The 18,851-nt window shown below is 37.5% G+C and overlaps 1 protein-coding gene across 5 annotated transcripts in view; it reads left to right on the top strand.

Moving 5' to 3' along the window:
• The window catches only part of TMEM245 (transmembrane protein 245), an 86,098-nt gene that overhangs the window by 28,559 nt on the left and 38,688 nt on the right, over positions 1-18,851 (top strand). For 4 of the 5 annotated variants that reach the window (XM_068671135.1, XM_068671134.1, XM_068671136.1 and 1 more), the window contains 6 exons: positions 4,004-4,108; positions 5,314-5,396; positions 7,438-7,528; positions 8,290-8,388; positions 11,870-12,001; positions 18,503-18,625. In XM_068671135.1, the coding sequence (XP_068527236.1) occupies positions 4,004-4,108; positions 5,314-5,396; positions 7,438-7,528; positions 8,290-8,388; positions 11,870-12,001; positions 18,503-18,625 (633 nt within the window). The remainder of the gene's footprint in view (positions 1-4,003; positions 4,109-5,313; positions 5,397-7,437; positions 7,529-8,289; positions 8,389-11,869; positions 12,002-18,502; positions 18,626-18,851) is intronic. The other variant, XM_068671138.1, reaches the window with a different exon arrangement.

Here is an 18,851-nt window from a genome sequence, read left to right as displayed (position 1 = left end):
TTATAATCACAATGAAAAAAACAATGAAATACTCCATCAATTCTTGAGTTAAGTTTTTGTTGTTGTTGTTTTTAATTATATTTTAAAAATCATACTCTACCAGAAGCAAAGAGGAGACTTGTAAGACAGAACAGTGGATTCAGTTAAAAGATTGCTTCTTATGTGTCTTCCTTGTTTTTGCTTCTCTGAAGGGAAGTACTTTCTTGAAGACTAGCATGAGTTTCTGATAATTCACTGAGAAACTAAAAATATACCACGTAGAGAACAGCAGAATTTGGAGTGATGGTTGATTGTGGCTGCTGGTGATAAACATTAGCTTTTTTTTTCCTTCCTGCTTGAAACTTTTTTTTAGCAAACGAGTAATACATAATTACGTTTAACATGGCATATATGCCCCAAAGTAGAGAATAGGTTCCACTGGGCTGGCATGATTTGTTCTTTAGGACATCACACATAGCAGGAGTCTTTATAAAGAATTACTAAATGCTGTTGCTGTTGGAGGGACATCGGTGTGAGTACACTTGAGACCTCATATAGCTTGTTCTCCAGCTTTTCTAACTTAAGTACTCATCTGGTTTGTTTCAGCATAGCCCTGAGATGTGTTGTTGATTACGGGCTTCCCCTCATTCTCATCAAATGGTATCAATAAGATGATATCAAATATTAAGGGATCTAAAGGGGAATGTTAACAAGTCTAATGGCTAAAACGTATGGAAAAATGCTGATAAATGGTAAAACTGTTTTTTAAAAAATGATTCTTGTAATTTTGTGTAGATTTAACTGAAAATGGAATAGATATCCAGGTATGTTTTACTGTGTGTGTAATGCAGTAGATGAAACAAATAAAAAAAAGTTCTGGTGGCTATGCAGTGTGAGGACATGAAAACATGAATTCATAGAAGATGTATCATACTGCATAACATAAGGAACCTGTTCAGATAGCATGATTCCTGGATGCCAAGCATGAGCAGAACTTTTATTACAGCTAAGTATAATAGGGTTAGCATCATTATCTGAAAGTTCAAAGCAAGGAGTACTTACAGATTATTGAGAAGCATTTTCACAGAATGCAGTGTGGCTTAAAAGCTTTTTTCTACCTTGAGCTAAATTATAAAAATTAAAAAAATATACATATAAAAAATGATACCTTTCCCTTCAAAACCTTGACAATTAAAGATAGCTTTTTGTGGTCAGTTTATCACAACTCAGTAATGTTTCAGTTTGGTTTTACAAGTGTGACCTTCTGTAGCTTAGGAGCCTGGCTTTCCTTACCTTTGCGTAATTTTGGATGTTGTGGCAGCATCAGCTTTCTGCTGTTGACTAACCTTTAGATGAAGAAGCTTGGAACTGAATTTAATACTTGATGATCTCTGGCTGATGATTAGCATTTAGTCAGTACATGTTTGTATTCGTGTGTGTGTCCACAATTTACAGAAAAGGTGTAAAGGGAGGACCTGATTCGGTGGTAAGTACAAGCACGCAGGGATTTAACTTTCTAGCTGACATGCAGTACTAAGTTAGTAGCTATGAATTATTTAGCACAAGTGTGCCAGGGTGAGTGCTTCCTACGGAAGTATTGTGGGTAAATGCAGAGGAAGGAAGGGAGGTTTGATAGCAAGTAAATTAGAGAGGGAGTAAACATAGCCCTAAATTAATGTTGTGCATACGCTTTTACTTCTACCATACCCAGTCTAGTTCAGATTCTCTCCTCTGATTTCTGTATACCAGTTATTGAGCTTGGTGGGCTTGCGTGGCTGAGGTTTCTGCCTGTGCTAGTGCAGCATCACCACTGCCATTACTTTATTAACTAGATTAAAGGTAATTCAGGCTTCACATGTGCTGCAGCAGCACCTTGGTGGCAGTATAGGCAAACTACAGCCAGGAGCATCAAGAAGGATATCCCTGCTAGTGGTGTTCAAGTTGAGAGAGTCCTCATCCTGGTCTTTGGGAATTTTGTCATCTCCTAGGAGTTGCTACCATGCTGAAACACCTAAAGCATGCAGCCTACACTGAATTTCCATCTGTTGGATGCCCCTCAGTGAGGCTGATTCAAGTGCTGTATGTAAGACTAACTAGTAGGTTTCTTTTCTCTCTAACTTAGAAAGTAGCAATTAGTTTTTACTTTAACTAAGAAATAACAAGGGCAGCTTTAATCATTTATGTCTTCAGTGTGAAGCCCATGTCAAAAAGTTTCCCTTCCCTGGCCATCCAGGGTTTTTCAGGGATAGTTTTTATTTCCAACCTTTAAAGCAGGGGCTTTCATTTTTGCTTCTCTTGCTTAGTCCTTAGCTGTATTTGAAGTTTGGAAGGGCACAGCAAATCCTGTTCGCAGTCTTACTTCCAAAGAGGAAACAGCCCAGGTACAGGCTAGTCAGAAATTTTCAGAAAGCTGTGTTATTGCTACAGGCAGGCAGTCTTCCCCCCAGCACTGACAAGGCATTTCTGATGGCAGAAATATTTCAGCAATGAGGAAAAATGTTAAAAATATCCAAGGCGTAATATTTTGCAGATTCCTTTCTGCAGGTCGTGTAGATTTTGTTACAGATACTTGCTAGCTCAGCACTAGTTTCTTTTAATAGGATTTTGATTTCTTCTTGCTTTTTTCAATATTTTGAACAACAGCTCTAAAACGCTGAATATAATTGCTGTGATAATTCAGATCAAGCCAGGAGTTGGTAGTGAAAACTTGAAGATAAAAAAAAAAAGGCACAAAAAAAACTTAATGAACATTAACTGCTTAAATGTATTAGGATTAGCTCAGGGGAAAACATCCCTACTATTTTTTTCAATTAGGAAATATAACTTCTGTTCTGGGGACAATTTCACATGTAGAGATATGGCAAGTAAGGAGGAAAAAAATAATGTAAACCATCAGCAGGCTTGTTATTTTTGGAAGAGCTCTAACCGATGAGTTATCATCCTAATCACTGAATATTTAACTTGTGCTCACTTAGAAATATCTTTTTCTGCTGCACATTGTTGATGACCTTAGTTAGTTCTCTTAAAGCTCAAATTTTACGGCTGTATTTTTTCTGCAGTAATGCCAGATGGGATAAAAATAGCCTTGGTGTTTGAACCACAGAAGCTAGAAAAATGTGCTTGGTCATACTGGCATGAGCTTTCACAACTTTTTAGGTGAACAGTCAAGTGGTGTATGAGATAAAGCTCAGCTGGCACTCTGTAGTCACGTAGTGGAGCAGTTTTGTTCTGAATGAGATCAGCAGAATCTCTCTAATCTCAAGTGGTATCGCTGTTACTTGTGCACATGTGCAGAATGTGCCTTTCCACGAACCGACAGAACAAATGTGGCTATTCCCTCTATCACTAGATTCAGATGATTCGTGTTTATAATACTGAGAATCCTTTCAAGATTGAAAGTAAATGGAATATCTAGTGCACAGTAATTGCCCTGATCTTTAATAATTTAGAAAATCTCCAGTCCCTTTTCAGAAGGTGATGAGCAGCTTTAAAAATCTCATCATTTGCAGCAATATGTCTGTAGTCATTTAGAGGGTTGCTAGCTTATTCAGTTTCAAAAATCATGGTTGTACTTTATGGTATATCTTGTGTTAGCTTCCATGTAAACTTCTTAAACTTGTTAACTTCTATGCAAATAGCGTCTGTAAGCTTCCAAGTGGTAAAGGACAAGAAACAAAGACAAATTCTAGGGTCGTAGTTGAGATGAGTGCTAGTCTTGTTAGGTCTATTAAGTAAATGTTGAATTACTGCTTGCTTTGCAAAGAGCTTGCCGTGTCTTGTGGTACTGTGTAAATGTTGTTTGCAAAATCACATGTCATACCATGACCTTAATCATGCTAACATTGCTTGTTAATTGTTCATCTCAGAGCTTTGGCATTAATGCTGTTTTATTAGAGCCTGATTTTTGCACCCTGGTTGTAAATAAAAATAACAATACCGTCAGATAGCATCTAACATTGCTTTCATTACAGATTGATTTATATGCCATGATTTGTTTTTTCTTTTTTTTTTTTTTTCTGCACAGATGATCGTGTGGTTGGAGAAAATGCTAGATAAAATAATCAGCATTTTCATAATATTTTTGCTAGTAATAGGAACCCTTCTGCTAGCCCTGCTCCTTACTGCAAAGGTACAGTGCGCTGAAGAATGTAATCATAGAGCTCATTGTAAAAATTGAATAAGTTACTGATATTTATGCAAAATTGTGTAGCTTAAAGAACTTTCTGAAATATTTAGCAATTAAATGTTCTGTAGTTGAACTCATATTAAAAAATGTTGGAATGGTAAAAATATATATTTGTATTTATATAGAGAGATTTTGAGATCTGAAATTTATTCTGATAATCTAATTGCTAGCTTATATATTACAGTAACAGTTTGGTTTTGCATCTGGTTAGTTTTCTTGTCAATGGCAGAGCTACTTTGAATTTTGTTCTTTTTAATTTACTTTGCACCAAAAAAATTATTTGCAAAATGCTTAAGGTGCATTTGTCTATTTGTTTGTATAATTGCCTGTGACAACCTCACCCTATACCATTTTGATTTTAAATGTGAAGGGGATGCATGAGAGATGTTCATTTTAATTGATTTTTGGTTTGTGGCTGTTTTTTTTTTTTCTCACCAGAAGAGGTCACTCATGTCTCTCTTTCCCCGTTTTTTCCTCTCCTTTTTTTTTTTTTTTGAGCTGTAATTCATTCTGGAAATAGTCAATGGAGACTGAATGTTTCGCTTGCATACAGTTATGGAACAAAAATCAGATGGGTTCTGATGTTAGTCTCCTTTTTCCAAAATGTAGGCTTACATAATGTCAAGTACTTAAAATCGAAAGCTTTAAAAGCTGTGCAAACATTCCAGCCTAAAGCTTCCTTACATTCATAAAAGGAGCATTAAGATATTTGTATATGGAGTCTTTTATCTTTCTTATTGAAGAAAGAATTTGCTGAGGCACTTCATTGTATGGTTGGTCATATTAGAGCTGAGCATTCATTAATTTTTATACTTCTTTGATCCATGGCTTTAAAAGATGTATCTGAAACTATGCTTTGTATTTTAGTACTTCCTTTGACAGCACAGCCGTATTGTTACTTCTTTTCACTGATGAGATAAGGTTCAAATTTCCATTTGCCATTACTAGTTACACAGTGCATGACCAAAACTGTCAGAACAGACTGCTGTTTTTTGCATTGATTGTTTTTCTGGGTTAATGGCACTTCATTCTTCATAATGGCTTGTCTGTGTTGTAAGAATTATTCTTTAAACGTATCACAAACTCTGACTGCGGATAGAGTTCTAGTTTGCATTACATAACATTTCTTCTCTCTGTATTTAATTTAGGTACATCAGGAGAGCGTTCACATGATTCAAGTCACAAGCAGCTTGATCAATGAGACAGTAGCCAGTCACCCAGAATGGGCAAAGTAAGAATGCTGAAGTTATACAAATAGTATAGGGTGGATAAACAAGCTTCCAGGTGCTGTTAACATTTTTCTTTAACTTAAAAAGCCCCCAAGGTGAACAGAAATGGGAGTAACTGTTGCAGGCAGATGTAAAAGCTGAGCTCTCAGGCCGCAGCAGTGTTTATGCGTCATTCTGGAAGAGACTCATGGTATCTGATCTGAGAACTGTTTGGACTTTGGTGGAGAAGGACAGCTGTATAAACTTCTCTAGTTACAGTTTTGGAGAAAAGCGTGCATGGTGCCGAGAATAAAGAGGCCAATATTCCTTTTGCTTTTACCTGGAAAAGAAAAGTAATAGGAAAGATTGCTCTAAAAGATTGTGAGCTGCGAGCTGAAATACTCTTTCACTGTAGAGAGCTGGCTGCACAATGCCTTTGACAGAATAGAAGTTGAAAGAAATGTTTCTGGAGTGAACAGAAAAAGAGTTCAAGGGTGGAAAGAATGGTGGATGGGAAAAGTTTGGTATGAATTGGTTAGGAAAGGCTGTTTCTATTGAGAGTAGATGTGTATTATATATAGCAGGAAGCCTGTAGATGTGATATATGTAATGATTAAAGAAAAAAGCAAGGTAAATGTTGAGGGAGGGAGAAGATCATGAAAGAAATGAACATAGAGGAAAAAAATAGGGTGGCCTGCTGAGCAAACTGATTGCATGAACAGCAGAGTGGAAATCGGTAAGACTGAAGGAGTGTGGTTTTGAAGGAGGGTTGTTCAGGTTTACTTTTGTTCTGCTTCAGCTAAACAGACCTTGAGTAAAGGTGAGTCCAGGCACTTCGTGGGGAAAAAATAGTTGACTTTTTTTCAAGAGCACCTTCTAGACAAAAGCAACAAGAGTTTAATAGGATCAAAAGAAACTGCATGCTGTGTTCTAAGAGCAAGGGAGATTTTCAAAAATAGAACTAGCATGATATAATTGATAAATGCTATAATAAAGTATTTTAACTACTTAATCATAAACATTTTAAAGTGTTCTCTCTTGATTATTCCTTCATGGCATCTCTTCTGTTGTTTGGCCTTCCCATTTTGCTATAGGATGGGAATAAGTAGGACTAAGGAAAATCAAGTTTGACTGTTTGAAGCATATTCACATAATGAAAATACTGGCGCTCTAGCTGAGTAATTAACAGAATTTTAGTTAAAATGTTTACTTACAATATCTTTCAATAGGAATAAGTGTATGTCCTATCTGTCAAGCTTCAGTCAGCTTTCAGAGCTTGATATTTACATTATATTTAGAGGCAAGTGACTGAAATGTCTCTGAAATCCTACGCAGAACATTCCTGAAGAGTAACATGGGCAGAACGGCTTCAGTGTTGCATTAGGTGAACAAATTCAGCAGTTTGGGCGTGCCTTTTTTTTTTTCTTTCTTTTTTGAAGGGCTGCAGTACAGTCATTAAATCAAGATGTAGAAAGTCAAAGCAGGGAATGTGTGCCCTCTATTCAAAAGTGCTGAAATGCTGGCAATTCAGTGGGTCCATTACCTGAAAGTGGCAGGAATCCCTGAAGATAGGTATGAGTGGGTAGCTTTGTAGATACTTGGAAATAACTGGTGCTCCAACCTATTGCTTCATCCTATTCCTTATGCAGGGGAACAACATTAACAATTAGCATTCAGCTCATAATTCAGAAGGTTGTCTCTGCAACTAAAAAAGATTGGATTATATAGTATTTGTCAGAAAGCTAGAAAGCTAGGGAAATTTATACGAATGTAATGTGAATAAGGATCTCTTTTTGAAAAAGTTGAGATACGAATTGAACTAAGGTTTCAGGAACCTTAGTGAATTACAAATGTAATGACATGTCCTAGACCGAGTTTTGCTTGGCTTATTAAAACGTCTGCTCTTTGGACATGTTCAACAAAATTGTCTAGCTGCAGTATGAATATTTAACCTTAGCTGTTTATTGTTGTTTCAATGTGTTAATTTGTATTGTGTTTCAGGTATAATGAAGTGAGTAAAATACGTAACAATTAACTTTGTTTTTCTTCTTAAAAACAAAACAGCTGGCTCCCAGAAGCCCAGGTTATTCAGAAGGCGCTCAACTCAGCAGCTAATAACGTGTATCAGTATGGCCGAGAGTGGATTACACATAAGGTAAGAATAACATCCCCCTGCCTTTTTTTAATGTGTTGATTTTGTGTATTTCATGAAAGGAAAAAAGAAATAAAAAGGTTTTCTCAGTGTTCCTTTCCTATGTGGTTAGCTGTTCTGTTAACGGATCTACTCTTTCTAATCTTCAGTCTGTGAGGGAAGGAAGGGTGGGAGTGGTTTCAGTAGTCTTTGTGCTTGGAGGAACATTTTTTTATAAGAGCTGAAAAAAATCTATCATTTTAATAAGACTGCCAATGAAAATACATCAAACAAAGATGAGTAATTTTTTTTATCTGGTTATAGCTGCCCAATTTTAGAAAATGTACTTTTTTTCCCCCTACCACCAGTATTCTAATTTCTATGTGGGCTATGTGTGGTAGATTGACATGTTATTTATTTATTTTTAAGTTAAAATTTTTCAGGAGGATTTGCCATATGCATTTTGATATCTAGCACACATCTCAAATAATTTGAATGTTACTCTGAGTGAGATTTTGGATTAAGCATTTTAGAGACTGTTAGTTTTTTGGTGTAGGTAGAAGCCTGAGCTTAGTGTGGCAGAATGTTTTTTACAGATAAAAACCTTTCTTATGAACCATGTTGGTCTGAAGTGTATATTCCATAGTAATACTCATTTTTTCCAATTATCTGAGTTTGGGCCATGCCTTTATTGACAGTTTTGTGTGATTCATCAAGCTTTGGGTTTGTCAGTAGATGCCAGCTTTGTTCTGTCCCTTGTAATAAAGGATTTCTGTATGTTTCAGCTCCATAAGATTTTAGGAGAAAAAGTGAACAACACCGCTGTGATTGAAAAGCAAGTGCTAGAGCTCTGGGATAGGCTTTACCACTCTTGGTTTGTGAAGGTGGGTAACTTAAATCATATTTATAGTAACTATCACTTAGATTAGTAAAAAGCTTGGAGTACTGAGTAAATATAATAACAGAAAATTAGTTTTTTAAAAAAGCTCATTCTACAGCTACAGTTTGAGTACATTCAGAACTATGTCCTTATGTGTATACAATTATGTATTATAAATTGCAACATTAGCAATTTAATGTATACTGTGTTCACTTTTTATATTTAGTATTTTGTAGTTAGAGCATTCTATTGAATTTTTGTGATCTTGAGGGGTTAGGAAAAAGCTGGTATTCTGCCCGATTCCTGTAACTTCTATTGATTTGAAATTTTTAGAAAGAAGTCCTTTCACATTACTTTAAATGCATTTTTGTGAATGCTAAAAATGGGTTCTGCACACCGAATCTTGAAAAGTTCATAAGAGTTAAATCATTTTCATGCTGTCAGTGCCGTTTGCCTGTAAAGGAAAAAGTAAGCAATTCATTAGCCACGGTGCAATGGAAATACCGAAATCCAAAAGTCATACCCCTGAAATACTTCCCTATATTTAAATAATTGCAGTTACAGTTTATTAACTTTTCTTTATGCAGTCACTTTTAAAGTACTTCTGAAGTTTGAAGATCTCAGTGTTAAAAGAAGTAAGAGTTTGAGTATGGTGATCAAAATAGTAGGGGAAGGAATCAGTTATTTCTTTTGACAAGATAATGCTGTCAGAAGCATGAAGATCATGTGGTAGACTACATGATGCTGTTAGGGAATATGAGGCTGCCAAGGAGAAATAAAAGTTACATTTTTGGGACATTTTGCTGGCCTTAAGCACTTAGGAGTAGTCAGTGTTGAATGCTTAACCCCAAAATTGTGTACTTTTGATACAGCTAATACTGATAAACGTAGGCTTTTACTGTTACAAGCTCTGTGTCAGATGCACCCTGGCACTGCATGGTTCAGCAGAACATGTGCTGGAGGAGTACCTTGTTGCTGCAGTGTGCAGCACAGGCCATATCTCTCTGAGTTGCAATATTTGATTCCTTCCCTGTATTTGTTATTTAAGACAAAGCTGTGGTCTTGTAGATACTCTTTTAGTAGAGCAGAGTAGCAAGCAGCTTTTCCAGGAGTCAGAAAGGCAGAAAGCTGCAGGAGCATGTTGATGATCCCTGCATGCCATTTTGAAGCCGGTTCCCCTTGTTGCCTGCTCAAAACCCTGTGCTTAGCACTGGCACATTGGGCTGCAGCCGCTCATCTGCTGCTCCAGGTTCAGTTTCTGATCTTACCCTCTCTGTCACACCCCATGCCCACTTTATATGTTTTTCCTGGGTGATTTCCACCTGGCTATTTCCTTCTTAATATTTTAACGGCCTTGTGGGGTCCTTCAGAGTATCTGAAAACCAAAGGTAAGCTAAATTCCAGCATGCAAAACATCTGTACAATATCTAACAGTCTCAGTAAAGCTTTCAAGCTCCCCATCATTTCACTTGTATGAGCATAATAATCATACTTCATTCTGAGGCCTGCGCAGCGTTGCTGTAGCCTGTAGGTGACTGAAGAACCCAAGCTAAGGTGATGCAAAGCTATAGAGTTGAGGAGGAATTGCCAACAAAATGTTAATTCAACCAGTAACTTCAACTTTCTGAAAAGATCAGTAGGTAGCAAATGGTGTATATTTTAAAAGGTTCCAAAGATGTTGTGAGAGATTAATTACCATCGAGTCTCTGTACTTATTGAAGTAAAATAATGACAGAATCATAAATCACTTGGAAGATGAGGGCATAAATGCAATTGAATCATCTTCAGGGAGAACTAGTCTTGCTAGTCTATTCAGGTGTGAAGTGTTTTGTTTTGTTTTGTTGTGTTCTAAGATCTAGTAAATTTGTTAGAGGACTCGGTTGACAGTTTCCTTGAATCCTCTGTTTAAAAGGCCGTAGGTGCTACTGCAGTATAGTTGCTGAATAACAGTGAACTTGAAGTGGGCATTAACAATGTAAAAAAAATCTGCAAGTGATACACCACTCTGCTGGTTAATGTCTTTGAAAACAGAACTAGATGAGTGGAAAATAGATTTCTCATAGTTTACAAATACAAAAGGCTTATTGCAGGTAGATGTTTGACTGTTTGCATTTTTCTGCTCTAAATAAGCTGTCAGCCTAGAAGAGAGATCTCTGCGTCGCTGTGGATTGTTAAACAACTTTGCTAATTGTGCATCGTAAAATGTAACTGTGTGTCTAGGGAAAATTGGTAGTAAACAGAAAATATAATCATAGAATCGTTCAGGTTGGAAAAGACCTCTAAGATCAGCTAGTCCAACCTTTAACCTCGCACTGACAAGTCCACCACTAAACCATGCTACTAAGCTCTACATCTACACGTTTCTTGAAGACCTTCAGGGATGGTGACTCAACCACTTCCCTGGGCAGCCTATTCCCTTTGCACAACCCTTTCAGTGAAGAAATTTCTCCTAACACCCAACCAAAATCTCCCCTGATGCAAATTGAGGCCATTTCCTCTCGTCCTATCGCTTGTTGCTTGGGCAAAGAGATTGACCCATATAAATCAGTGCAGGGACTTCACTCAGAATAATACTTGCTATATATGCCAGAAAAAGGTAATGTCATTCTGAATGCAGAATGGTAAGGTTAAAGTTTTGGAAAATTCTAACAGAAGTAGAGGGATGCTTGTATAAACATCAGAGTTAAGAGCGTCTCTTACAATTGAGGATTGGGATGAGATCTGTTTTAATCAACAGGAAGGCTTGTATTTTCTAACTGTAATTGTGGCATCCTTCTCTGAAACTCTTGGTACAGTCCCAGACTGAGTCAAATAGTCTTGTATTAGATTGTGGTCACGTGTGGTTCAGTTGCAGAATAGACAACTTCTTAATTAGGGTGAAGCCACCTAAGTAACTAGCTGTTGTGTTTATGACCATTTTCTGTGCTCTTGCTGTGTCACAGTTACAAACCTGTGTAGTAGTAAGAAATCCTCCATGCTTGCAGTTTGGTTTTTAGCTTCTGCATGACTGAATGTTGCCAGTGGAGAAGCAGATGCTGATTATGAGGAAAGTAGTTGTTTTGGCAGCTTCTCCTATTGTTCTTTGTGGGCTGTACTGGAAGAAGTTATATGTTACAAAGAGTAAATTATGTAGGCAGTAACTGAAATCGTTACCTCTGGTGTGCTTTCGTAAAGAGCAAGATAGATACCGTTGTCTCAGTCAGGCTGTGAGGCTGATGTTTAACTGAGATGAATCAGTACAATGTGCAGAACTGTACTCACATGGGATAATTAACTACAGGTTTCTGTCAGCTTTTAGTTTTTCAGTTGTACAAAGAAATGCTTTCTTACTTCCAGGTATTTTTGAGGATGCCAATTAAAGCAGGTCTGACTATTTAGATGCAAGTTGGACATGCTCCTCATTAAGAAAATCTTTGTCTTCAGCTTTCACATTTATTGAGTTATTCACGTCTGCTATCCTTACATCTTTGTCTTTTTTCTTTAAGAATGTAACACATTCTGGAAGACACAAAGGACACAAATGGCACATAAACCGTCAGAACAGCTGGCTTGGTGATATTCTGGACTGGCAAGATGTTGCTTCATTCGTTCATGATAACATTGAAACATTTCTTTCGGTATGTATTGTTTGCTCTTATTACCAAATTGGTCTGATTTTAACTGGTATTAATTCCTTCTTGGACTACTGCTAAGGACGTGGCATGCAAGTACATGGAAACATTGGAAGTGTTATTTACAATTACCTGTGTAATATTTGTAAGTCTCTTTAGGATATATTCATACTACAAACAGAACCAAATTGTGATGAGGAAGCCCTCCTGATTTCAGCATCTTCAGTGATATTTGCTTGCCAGAATTCTTCCTGAGTGGGATAGTTACTGTAGGATCACCTATGTCACCTTACAGCTGGATAAATTCTTCTTAGTCTGTAGTCTACTCTTCTGTTTCTTGGAGGTCATTTGGTTGGAATTACTCTTTCTTTATCTGTCTCTTCTAGAAATATTGTTATTTGCCAAATATCAGTTTGCTTCAGCCTTGTTTTTATGTAACATGTGGCAAGTGCAGGGTTGGAGGCTTTTATTTTTTTAAAAAAGAATAACATTTGTCTAGGTCACAAATGAGAAATACATTGACCAAGGGGTTGTAAGATACACATACATATATATATTCACATATATACACATATATATTACTTATATGTATATGTAATATATAAATGTGCGTGTGTGTGTTGTAGACGTATTTTTTTCCTCAAATTATTATTCATTGGGTTGAAAGCAGCTTATTTCTCTTTTATGAAAGTTCTGTGGAGAATGAAATTAATATTTTACACTGTATGAGTCTCTGAATTAATGCACTGGACCTTTCACCTCATTAGGAGAAAAAGAAAAAGCATTGAAAGCAATCAGAACTGAAGCAACTACATTTGTCTAAAAAATGATGTTGAATCTGAAGCGTTTAACATACAGTCAGTCCCAGATACAGTTCATCTTTGACTTGAGCTGTTGTAATCTAGAAATATATTCGGGTTAAGGCTTATCCATGTTGAAGGAATATTATTTATATCTAACTTGCAACAAAAGATTTCTGTGGATGCAATTTAAGCAGTTATTTGCCTTGAGGCAGCTCGTGGTCTCAACTGATGAGCATGTATGTGTCCTTTGTCTTCTCTCAGCTGCTGCTTAAATCTTTACAGTTTCTATCATTAAAAAACAAAACGCAAGTTAAGAAGAAGATGAGACAAACATCTTACTGTAGAGAACCTTTTTCAGTGAATAGTAAAAATTTGCTTAATTCTTTCTCTGAGTGCTTGGGGCTCAGTTATAAACATCCATAGCATATCATTTAAAATAAATACAGAATGTGCTGCTAAAGAAGAGGGAGAGGAGGAGGAGGAGGAGAAACTAAACTGCTTTATAGGTGCTAGCTGTCTCCTTTACTCCATTGCTAAACAGTGTTCAGAAACCATAATAAGTGTGCTTCAGTAATCTTAAATAGGCTAAAATAATGGAGGAAATAGTGAAAAGAGAATAAATATTTAAGACTGCAATACATTAATATTAATTTTTTTAATCTAGCTAGCATGCTTAACATTCTCTAAAATCTTGTTTAGAAATACAGGGAAAAAATTGCAGGAGTTGGCTTGTTTTCCTGTTTATATCCATGAACCCATTACTTATCTGCTGTGGGGAAACACCTGTCCTTTTTCTCCATACACTCACATCCATAATGACAGATTGTAAACTGGTCCACACAATATATAACTCTAAATCCTGTTTTCACATCCTTATGGGTAGCATCTTCTTTGCTGTCTGTCTCATAAACAATCTATTGCATAAATATTACACTGTTTTAAATTAGAATCGATTAAAATCTCATTTGTGGTCGTGGGTAGGTCATTAAAGCTTAGAGATGATTAAAATGAGCATACTTCTACCGTAAGTCTGATGTTTCTGAGAAAGTTGCTTCACCTATCCTAGGTTACAGTGGAACTTTACTGTATTCTGGATTTATGTTTTCATGAGAGAATGAAAATCGTAGTGTTTTGAAGAAGAACAGTTAGTTACTGTAGAATGGCATACTAAACTGGGAAGGATCAATATTCTAAATCATTTGGGTAGTTTTGGGGAGAACGGGGTTTGGAGTTTTTCTTTTTTTTTTTTTTCATGGGCTTTTGCTCACATTTTTGTGGGTTTTATTGTGTTCTGTGGTTTTCTGTTTTGCTTGTTTTTTGGATGGATGGTTGGTTGTGTTGTACAGGCTGGAGGTGGAGGTTCAAATGGCGTAGCTCTAATTGAAACTAGGATGTTTCTGCTTCAGGACGCTTCAAATCAATGCTAACCTGCAATTCATAAACATACAGTAAGACATGGTAGATTCCATAAACTGCTTTGACTTTTTTTTTTAAACACAAAACAGTTAAAGAGAGAACTGTAAAGAAGTGGTGGGTGAATATGTAGTAGTAAATGCCTATCCATAGATTATAGCTGGAGTTTACCACATAATAAGTTGTGGAAGCCCCTTGGCTTTCAGAAATATTTCAGAACAGTTCAGATCACTATGTATTCTCTGAAAGTACAACTCTTTGACAGTGTTATATATATATTGCAATTATAAGCAGATAAGCTCTTTCCCATTCAAGGAAATCGTAGCAAGTGTTCATCCTCTTTAGTAAGCGAAGGAGCATCTGTTAAAAGAAATATGTTAGAAAAGACAAATGGAAATGTCTCTCTTCGGGCTTTTCCCATAATGGAAGAAACTTTCATATCAGAGTTGAAAGCATGTAATTAAATAGCTGGTATAGCTATGCTGGGGAATTGCTGGCATTTATTTCATTTGTAACAGTATGCATCAATTCAGGAATTTAGCTGTGAGTATCAGGTAAAGCACTGTACCCCCCTCAAAACATGCTGTTCATTATAGCAGTCATATTTAGCTCTAGTTTGATATAGTTAGACCTTGATTATTTTAAAGTAACTTGCTATATAAACATGTAGGTTGCCTGAAGATTTAATATAAAGATAAGCTTTTCAAAATCATCAGTTACATTTGTTTTTGCACGTATAAGCTGTGGTGGTAGCAGCTCTGATACATTTCATCTTTGAATTCTTCTAGATTCAGTAGAAGCGGTAGTGTTATTAACTTGTTTTTTGTAGTGGTATGTTTCCAAAGTGCAGTTTGTTTCATCCTATTCTTAGTTTGGGGAGAGGACTGGGGTGGGTCCTCATATCTACCTCCAATTTTCTACCCCATGCTGTATCCTAAAGTAGTTTTTTAGGTGGACGAAACATGCAGTATGTTGCTGGGCTATAAAGATTTAATTTCTGAGTAATGAAAAAGCCTCGTTCCTTCTCCACTCGCCTGCTTTTCCATTCGTACCCTTTCCTCCGTTTCTTGAAGGTTTGAAACATTGAAAAAGCAAATTGCTGCTGGCTAAATCCGTGAATGATCACTCGAAACTCCCTCCATGGTATAGGAGACATTGCTCATGTCTCCTAAATTGATCTTGCTTTTTCCATAAGAGTATTCATCATTCTACCAGCAGCCAGTATCTCATCCAGAGATTTCCCAGGCAGAAAGACAGAAGACCTTCCATTAAAAGATGCACAGTAAGCTTCAGCTCGGTTAGGTTTCCCGGTCTGTTCGTTTAGCATGACTGATACACGTATGTTCCAAATCAGGTTGGGCTGACATCCAATTTCAATTGCTCAGATATTTCAATGAAAACATTTCCCAATGTTTGCTCTGTCCCTGAGGATTTCTTCATGTAATTACCTAACTGTATATCCAATACAGTTCATTCTTCAGTAATAATTCAACTACCATGCTCTCTTCCCTGTTAGCATTCTGAGATTGGGTGTTCTCTGGGGCACTCAAACACCACTGTGAACTCTCAGGTGCCAGGACTTAATGCTTTTGTGACTGTTAGTGGGGTGTTTGAGCACTTTCTGATATTGTATTCAGTGATGACTGATGTCTGCTATTTCTGTCTTCTCATCCTTGTGATGAGAAACGTGTTGTGAAATTTTAATTGCAAACACACAGAAGGGGAAACTTACTCCACAGCTGGAGACCACTCCCAGAGGATGCCCTTGCCTTCATAGGACATACCAAAAGTCTCCAAAATGCACTATCCTTGCTTACCCCAAAGTAAAAGCTAGGATGTCCTTCTAGGACAGCTGTTCTCGTTGAGTGAACCCTGTGATAACTACATCCAAGCTAACTGCAGATGTGTGCTCAGGTTATTAGCTCCTCAGCCTAAAACCTGTAGGGAAACTTAAACAAGTACAGACTGTGCCGGAGGAACAAAACATCCCCAAAGAAACTTTCCCAGCCCCACCAGATATAAACTCTCTCAAGCAGATGGAGCAAGTCCCAGCCCATGAGAACTGCTCATCAGTAGCAGTGGGGGATGAAAAGGGCTGTGTGTGTGTGGAGGAATTAAAGATGGCTGTGATTAGTATTTAGAAGGCTGAGAAATTAGGCCAGTTTTAATCTTTTAAAACAAAACTTCACCGGACTAACTTTCATTAACAGCACACTTTAATGCTAATGACTTGTTTTACAATCTACTAATTGCTATTGCTGTGTGTTCAAAGTAGTCAGTCAGTCTTCAACAGTCATATCCAACAGTGGCTGTGCGGGTAGAATAGCATTGTGCTGGTGCTGTGTAGTTGGCATTGCTATCCACTGTCAGGCACAAAAGTCAAGGGGATCGAGCTGAAGAGCTCTTCAGTAAGGAAACTGGAACTGGAGCATCATCTTCCCTCAAATTAAGGAGCTTGTCCTTTTTATAAAATGGTTTGTGTCATGTCTGGACAACTCCCACCCCTTGACCTCTGCCTTGGACCACATTTTGTGTGATGCTTGGAAAATTATTACTTTCCCTGACCGTGGCAGGTACCTTATCCTGTTGCTTGCCTTTACCTCCACCCCATTTCTTAGCTGCTGCTGCTTTTTCTTAGAGCAAAAGCAGTCTTTTCCCAGCTCTCTTTGATGTCATGTTCATCAGTGAACTGTTTGTGGTTCCGAGGCCTCTGTTTTCAAACTGTGTCCTTTCTTCCAGTGCTTTGCTGTTGTTCTATGAACTCCACATCATAACGAGATGCCTGTGGCACCAAGGTCCTGTGCACTCAGCAAGTCCCAGTAACACTCTGGGACTATGGTTTTGCACAGCTAGCATAAAACTTGCAGAGTCTTTGAAATGGTGAAGGGATGGGATGCCCTCCAAAGGTCTCTTGGCAGGCTTGAGAGGTGGGCCTGTGAAAACCCCAAGAGGTTCAACAAAGTCAAGTGCAAGGCCCTGCATCTGGGCTGGGGGAATCCCAAGCACAGATGCAGGCTGAGCAGAGAATGGATTGAGAGCAGCTTTGAGGAGAAGCTTGAGTAAGGAAGTGGACAAGTACTATGGGATAACACTTTCTTCAGCCGAGTGTCGTCATCACTTCTAACCTCACTTGGGGCATTCTCAAGGGAGACTCATAAAATATCTTCAGAAGATGAGCCTTCAAATACGTGACTCCCGTTAGGTAGTAAGAAGCACGGATGTTTTTCCTGTGTGTGATAAATCCTTGTCACCTCCCCCAGCAGTTATTCCTTCACAAAATTATGCTTCAAAAATTATTTTCTGTATGTCTCCTTTTGATTTGATTACAAAATAGAGATGGTCATATGGCTATGTTAGTTTGAAAAAAGGTATGGCTTTTCCCCTTCAACCTTGCTGCTTATATGTGTGAATCAGTTCGGCTAATAACCTTCTCACTGTGTTCCTTCTGAACGAAATAGTTGTTGAGACTGTTTGTGCACAGCTTTTAGGATGCCTCCCTATGCCATGCCATTTCTTTTTGCCCTTAGTGTTTCTGAAGTTGCTGCCTTACTCAGATTGTGGTGGGTCTCCAAACGCAAACTAATTTGGCTGTACTGGCATTCCATATTTAAAGGCATGTCTCAAAACTACTCTACTATCTGTAACTAATAAGCAATCAGTTCCTCGAGCCATTACAGAATTTAATAGGTTGTATAGAGTTGTTTGATTAATTTTCCATAACTGCTTGACTAACTCTTGCATCCCTATGCAAAATCACAGCTTGTGTAGTTGTCTGCAGACATTATAAAAATTATGCATCTTATTTACATAGAGTGTTTAAAACAAATTTATTAAAGCTGTAATTGTGTTAGTAGATTTGAAGCTAGCTTCAGATTTATTTCTGCTTTATGATGTTACTCCTTGTTCTTTGTGCTTTAGCATTCCTGCTTTTGAAAAGATGAGCTTTCCCTCCCAGGACAAGATGTGCTTTCAGTTGATGGTGATACTGATCGCAGTAAACAAGTGTCATTATATTTAGATTTTCTACAATTTTACATGATGAAATACTTTTGGGTATTGGGAGAAAAGTTCTTAAAACCTTGTAACCATCGACCTAGAAACCTGTCTTTGGCAAAGTAGACGTTTTCATTTAATAATACCTGTTGCAATTTAGGGTAAGGGAAGATGATTTATTATTTCTTTTGTCATCTTTGTATGACTTGATGGAGAAGAATCACCCTGCAAGCAGTTGTGTTCTAGGTAATTCAATGTGTTGTCTCACTTTGTCTTCATTCCTCCCCTCCTTTTTCAGATCCTGGAGTCTCTATGGATAGTGATGAGTCGCAACGTGAGCCTCTTGTTCACTACAGTTACAACATTAGTGACAATCCTTTTCCACAGTGGGACAGCTCTTCTCAATTTTGTGCTTTCAGTGGTAAGTAGTATGTTACATGCTTATGTCATCGATTTTACTGAACGAACCTAATTGTGCATGTTGTAGTGTTGAAAATCAAACCCAAGCATTGAAAACATCCTCTAAACTTACCTAATTGGAGACATCCGAGGCAAAGGAGCCTAATTTCCCCATTGTAATTTCCACATTGAGGAGCTCGAAGTCCTCCTATCAGTCTGTTCATAGAAAGCTCTTTGTTTCTGGCCTT

Source organism: Anas acuta, chromosome 2 (genome assembly GCF_963932015.1).
Source record: "Anas acuta chromosome 2, bAnaAcu1.1, whole genome shotgun sequence".
Lineage (NCBI taxonomy): Eukaryota > Metazoa > Chordata > Aves > Anseriformes > Anatidae > Anas > Anas acuta.
Note: the sequence above shows the minus strand (reverse complement) of the source record. Positions and strands in the feature narration are given on the sequence as shown.